The sequence below is a fragment of the Telmatherina bonti genome (genome assembly GCF_933228915.1).
Source record: "Telmatherina bonti genome assembly, chromosome: 21".
NCBI classification, from domain to species: Eukaryota; Metazoa; Chordata; class Actinopteri; order Atheriniformes; family Telmatherinidae; genus Telmatherina; species Telmatherina bonti.
In genome coordinates, this window is record NC_136630.1 from 33,629,851 (window position 1) to 33,635,850 (window position 6,000).

The 6,000-nt window shown below is 49.0% G+C and overlaps 1 protein-coding gene across 1 annotated transcript in view; it reads right to left on the reverse strand.

Annotated features, from left to right (window-relative positions):
• LOC306771499 (monocarboxylate transporter 12-B-like) overlaps positions 1-1,685 on the reverse strand; it is a gene marked incomplete at both ends in the record, with an annotated part of 47,618 nt that extends 45,933 nt beyond the window's left edge. The window contains one exon of the mRNA XM_079260665.1: positions 1,582-1,685. Coding sequence (XP_079116791.1) covers positions 1,582-1,685 — 104 coding nt within the window. The remainder of the gene's footprint in view (positions 1-1,581) is intronic.
• Positions 1,686-6,000: the final 4,315 nt, after the last annotated feature.

The following is a 6,000-nucleotide window of genomic DNA, read 5'->3' on the forward strand; positions in this document are numbered from 1 at the left end:
TAGTTAGTATGTAGCAGGCATGTAGCAGGCATGTAGTCAGTATTTAGCAGGCGGGTTGTCAGTATGTAGCAGGCGTGTAGTTTGTATGTAGCAGGCATATAGTCAGTATGTAGCAGGCGTCTTGCAGGTGTGTAATTTGTGTGTATTACACATGTGGTCAGTATGTAGCAGCCATGTAGTCAGTATGTAGCAGGCATGTTGTCACTATGTAGGATGCGTGTAGTCAGTTTGTAGCAGGCGTGTAGCAGGTGTGTTGTCAGTAAGTAGCAGGCGTGTAGCAGGCATGTAGTCAGTACGTAGCAGGTGTGTAGTTTGTGTGTAGCACACATGTAGTAAGCATGTAGCAGACGTGTAGTCAGTATGTAGCAGGCCTGTTGTCACTAAGTAGGATGTGTGTAGTCAGTATGTAGCAGGTGTGTAGCAGGTGTGTAGTCAGTGTGTAGCAGGCGTGTAGTAGGCATGTAATCAGTATGTAGCAGGTGTGTAGTTTGTGTGTAGCACACGTGTATGTCATGTCATTATGTAGCAGGCGTGTTGTCAGTATGTCGCAGGCGTGTAGTCAATATGTAGCAGGCATGATGTCAGTATGTAGCAGGCAGGTAGTCAGTATGTAGCAGGCGTGTCGTCAGTATGTAGCAGGCGCGTAGCAGGTGTGTAGTCAGTATGTAGCAGGCATGTAGTCAGTATGTAGCAGGCGTGTCGTCAGTATGTAGCAGGCGCGTAGCAGGTGTGTAGTCAGTATGTAGCAGGCGTGTAGTCAGTATGTAGCCACCGTGTTGCAGGTGTGTAGCTGGCATGTAATTTGTGTATAACAGGTTTGTAGCAGGCATGTAGTCAGTATTCAATATGCGTTTAGCAGGTATGTAGTCAGTATGTAGCAGGCATGTAGTCAGTATATAGCAGGCTTGTAGTCAGTATGTAGCAGGCGTGTAGCAGGCATGTAGTCACTATGTAGCAGGCGTGTAGCAGGCATGTAGTCAGTATTTTGCAGGCTGGTTCTCAGTATGTAGCAGGCATGTAGCAGGCATGTAGTCACTATGTAGCAGGCGTGTAGCAGGCGGGTTGTCATTATGTAGCAGGCATGTAGTCAGTATGTAGCAGGCGTGTAGCAGGCGTGTAGTCAGTATGTAGCCACCGTGTTGCAGGCGTGTAGCAGGCATGTAATTTGTGTATAACAGGTTTGTAGCAGGCATGTAGGCAGTATGTAGCAGGCATCTAGGCAGTATGTAGCAGGCGTGTAGCAGGCGGATTGTCATTATGTAGCAGGCATCTAGGCAGTATGTAGCAGGCGTGTAGCAGGCGGATTGTCATTATGTAGCAGGCATCTAGGCAGTATGTAGCAGGCGTGTAGCAGGCGTGCAGTAACCTGTTTACACTCTCGCTTTCTGAAGAAAATAAACTCAGTGATCTTCTGCCTCAGCAACAAAAATCTGGACCTGCTCCAGCAGTCTGGATCTAAATCAGTCTGATGCAGAACCAGTCAGGTCGAGGGTTTAGTGTTGGAGTCATGGGATCAGCATGAGTGAACATTTGTTCAAATGTGCACTTGTGTGTAAATTTGTGTGTGTGTGTGTGTGGTACCTTGTCACTGCACGCGTGCAGACTGTCACCATGAAACAGCAGCCAACAATGACCCAGCCCCACCCTCCGTCTGCAGGCCACACCTCCATACCTCCAGGAGCCATCCTGTAGCAGAACCAGACCGTCTGTAGTTCTGGTCCTAGTGTGGGTTCTATAAGTCCAGAAACCAAACCAGTCAGGAATGTTCTGTGACTGATGAAAGTTCAAACTGTGGATTCACGCAGAGGGAGTATTTTCCTCCTCCTCCTCTCGGTCTGCTGAGGAGCGATGTGATTGGCTGGATGTGGCAGAGCAGTTGGAAGTTTTACTGTGGAAGAACTGGAAAAGCCTTCAACTATTTCTTCCAGCCCATTCAGACCAGTCGGACCAGTTTGGTCCTGCTGGCCCCGCCTCTCTGTTTCTTAGTTTAAAGTTTCCGTTTCTGCAGGTAATCAATGACTGACTGTACTTCAATCATTAAGCTGAGGAGACGTGACTTGGATCCCCCAGACCCAGCGCTCCTCCTCCTCCTTAAATGCACCGTCAACAGCAGCAGCTGTGACAGTAAACGTGGCATTTCTTGCACATCTTCACATCCCTGTAACTCAGGAAACACTGGTCTGACGCCCAGTGCTGGCTCTAGTCCCAGTCCAGATTTAGTGGTTTGAAATTCAGCAGAAATCACTAATGAGCAGATTCTTGGGGTTTAGATCCGGGCCTATGGTACCCTGAGATACACCAGAGCCAGAGTTAGGACCAGCAAGGTCCAAATGGACCACGACCACAGAGTGTGTTTGTGGGTTTCTGGTCCCTCTGAATGAAGGGCATCTGGACCTGATCCAGGTCCAAGGTTACTCTTGGTCCTGGACCTGTCTGTTGTGGAGAATCTGCCTCCTCTCAGGAGGTGAAGAACAGGATTAGAACCAGGCCAGGTCCAGGATCAGGTCCAGGGATCAGGACCAGAGTAAGGGACAGGGTGACAAACAGGCCCAAGAAAGACCAGAATGAATAGATTGCCTCCAGCTAAATGATTATTTATCACAAACAGCAGCTGTGACGTCTCCCAGGTGTAAGACCACACCACAGCGCTGCCTTCGCTCTGTCAAAAGTTAATGATCATGTTTGCATCCAGACGATGGAGAAACGTCTGTTTCTGTTTAACTGGATCTCAGCACTGCGTTTCACACACTTGACCACAGGATGTTTCTGGAATGACTGGAGAGCTGGGTGGGCCTCTCTGGAACTGGACCAAACTGGTTGACACATATTTAGATAACGGGAAGTACTTTGTGTCAGTAGGCAACTTTCCATCTGATCAGACAAAAGGTACATGTGGAGTTCCCGTAGGTTCCATCCTGGGGCCCCTTCTGTTTAACATCGGCATGTTCCCACAGGTCATACGGAATAACACTAGTTACCATGGCTACGCAGACGACATGCAGGTTTATATTACAATGTCACCACAAGTCCACGGACCTGTACAGGATCTGGACCTAAAGAGCAGTAACGGGGTCAGAAATCTGGGTGTAGTCACTGACTCTTAATTCTTTTCTTTCTCTCTATGAATTAGGCCCGAGCACCGAAGGCAGTGCAAAGACCTGTTGAAATGCCAGCATTTTTTTTTTCTGCTCTCGCATTGTTAGGTAAGGGCCAACAGAAGACACGTGTTCCCGCATACGATTCTACTCTGATTTAAGTTGTAGCTGTCTCCTTTGTGGGCAGGCCCAGTGATCCGCTCATCTTCTTTTCAAGACCAGTTTCTCTGCATAATTTACTGAGATCAACATGAGCGCTGACACCGTTTGCATGTTCAGTAGCGTTCTATGCTGCCAGGTTGGCTGTGCTGAACTGCAGGGCTATCCACGCCGTTCTGCTGGACCTGTGCTGCTGAAGGACGGAGGTGCCACCACTGGCTGGAACCCATCAGGCGATGGTGTCGAGAGTTTACGAAGGGGATAACTTAACATCGCACTAACGACTGAGAGCTGGATGGAGAGAAGAAGTCTGCTCCCGTGAATGATCCAAAGAGTCTCATCATATCATTCACAGGAGCCAATTATTATTGAAAACATTAAATATCCTGTCTAAACACATTTTGAACATTTTCTTCAAAAGACATGATGGTGGGTTAACTGGTTACTCTGAATCGACTTAGGAGTGAGTGGTTGTTTGTCTCTGTGTGTTCCTGCGATGGACTGGCGAGCTGTCCAGGGTGTACCCTGCCTTTCGCTCAGGGAATGCTGGGATAGGCTCCAGCTTCCCGCGAACCCTCGTTGTATGAAGCGGTTAGGATGATGAATTAAAAATGAAAGTTTAAGTTTTAACAAACAACTCTGAGTGGTCGCAAAGTTCCCAGCATGTTACAGGGCATTTCACTAATCAATGTTTTTATTAACAAAAAAATGAAGGCGTGAGAGTCCGTTCCTGGATCCGATGGGATCATGTCCTGCAGCTTGCAGCTGCATCCAGCGTGAAGACCGAGCCGCAACTGTGGGATTGGGGGAGGGGCTTATGAAGCTACTGCTGATTCTGCAAAACATTTTAGTCAAACCGGGTTTGGATCATTTGGAACAGATTAACGCACCTTCCATGATCAGTAATCAATCAATTATTGATGTCTTACCGTTGACTAACGGTAACTAACAATCGTGTGAAGTGGTGGTGCAACCACAGCTTGGTCCAAGTCCAACCACAGCTTGGTCCAAGTCCAACAGCAGCTTGGTCCAAGTCCAACAGCAGCTTGGTCCAAGTCCAGCAGCAGCTTGGTCCAAGTCCAACCACAGCTTGGTCCAAGTCCAGCAGCAGCTTGGTCCAAGTCCAGCAGCAGCTTGGTCCAAGTCCAACCACAGCTTGGTCCAAGTCCAGCAGCAGCTTGGTCCAAGTCCAACCACAGCTTGGTCCAAGTCCAACCACAGCTTGGTCCAAGTCCAGCAGCAGCTTGGTCCAAGTCCAGCAGCAGCTTGGTCCAAGTCCAACCACAGCTTGGTCCAAGTCCAACCACAGCTTGGTCCAAGTCCAGCAGCAGCTTGGTCCAAGTCCAACCACAGCTTGGTCCAAGTCCAGCAGCAGCTTGGTCCAAGTCCAGCAGCAGCTTGGTCCAAGTCCAACCACAGCTTGGTCCAAGTCCAACAGCAGCTTGGTCCAAGTCCAACAGCAGCTTGGTCCAAGTCCAGCAGCAGCTTGGTCCAAGTCCAGCAGCAGCTTGGTCCAAGTCCAACCACAGCTTGGTCCAAGTCCAGCAGCAGCTTGGTCCAAGTCCAGCAGCAGCTTGGTCCAAGTCCAACCACAGCTTGGTCCAAGTCCAGCAGCAGCTTGGTCCAAGTCCAACCACAGCTTGGTCCAAGTCCAACCACAGCTTGGTCCAAGTCCAGCAGCAGCTTGGTCCAAGTCCAACCACAGCTTGGTCCAAGTCCAGCAGCACCTTGGTCCAAGTCCAGCAGCAGCTTGGTCCAAGTCCAACCACAGCTTGGTCCAAGTCCAACAGCAGCTTGGTCCAAGTCCAGCAGCAGCTTGGTCCAAGTCCAACCACAGCTTGGTCCAAGTCCAACCACAGCTTGGTCCAAGTCCAGCAGCAGCTTGGTCCAAGTCCAACCACAGCTTGGTCCAAGTCCAGCAGCAGCTTGGTCCAAGTCCAGCAGCAGCTTGGTCCAAGTCCAACAGCAGCTTGGTCCAAGTCCAGCAGCAGCTTGGTCCAAGTCCAGCAGCAGCTTGGTCCAAGTCCAGCAGCAGCTTGGTCTAAGTCCAACCACAGCTTGGTTCAAGTCCAACAGCAAAACCCCTGCAATCGGACCAGGACATCACCTGGTCTGTGTGGAGGACACAGACCAGGTGATGTCCTCCACACAGACCAGGTGAAAAATGTCCATACTGTTCCCTACATGGTGCCTACACCATTTTCTAGGTATGTCTGAATGTCCAGAGTAACAAAGTAGTGCACTCAAAATTACCCACGATGCATCTTGAAAAGTAGTTAGCATCGATGGTCACTAGACTATGAATCACAATGAACTGCAGGGACAAGCTCAAAGAATAAATGTCAAAGCAGGTAAAAAGAAAATCTATAGATCATTCATATTTATTCTTATTTGTTGAGTAAAAATGCATCAAAGAATGAAATACAACATAGGAAAATAAGATATTTTCACAGTTTAGATTGGATTTGGAACGCTGTTGTTATGCTGATGTCAGATTCACGTGCGGACTCAGCTCGGAGTTTCAACCAAGACTTTATTTGTTCCTTTCTGAATTCGGATCATTTCCAAGGTAGATGTGGAAGACAGGTTAGCAGGCAGGCAGACAAGCGGGGAGGCAAACTGACAGGCTGAGAAGCGAGCAGGCGGGCAGGCAGGCGGTAGGGCAGAAATCAGGCAGACAAGCAGGATCTCTGACGGGGAAAAACACATCTGTAAGTTCCACAGAGAAGAATCTTTGAGGCCTTGA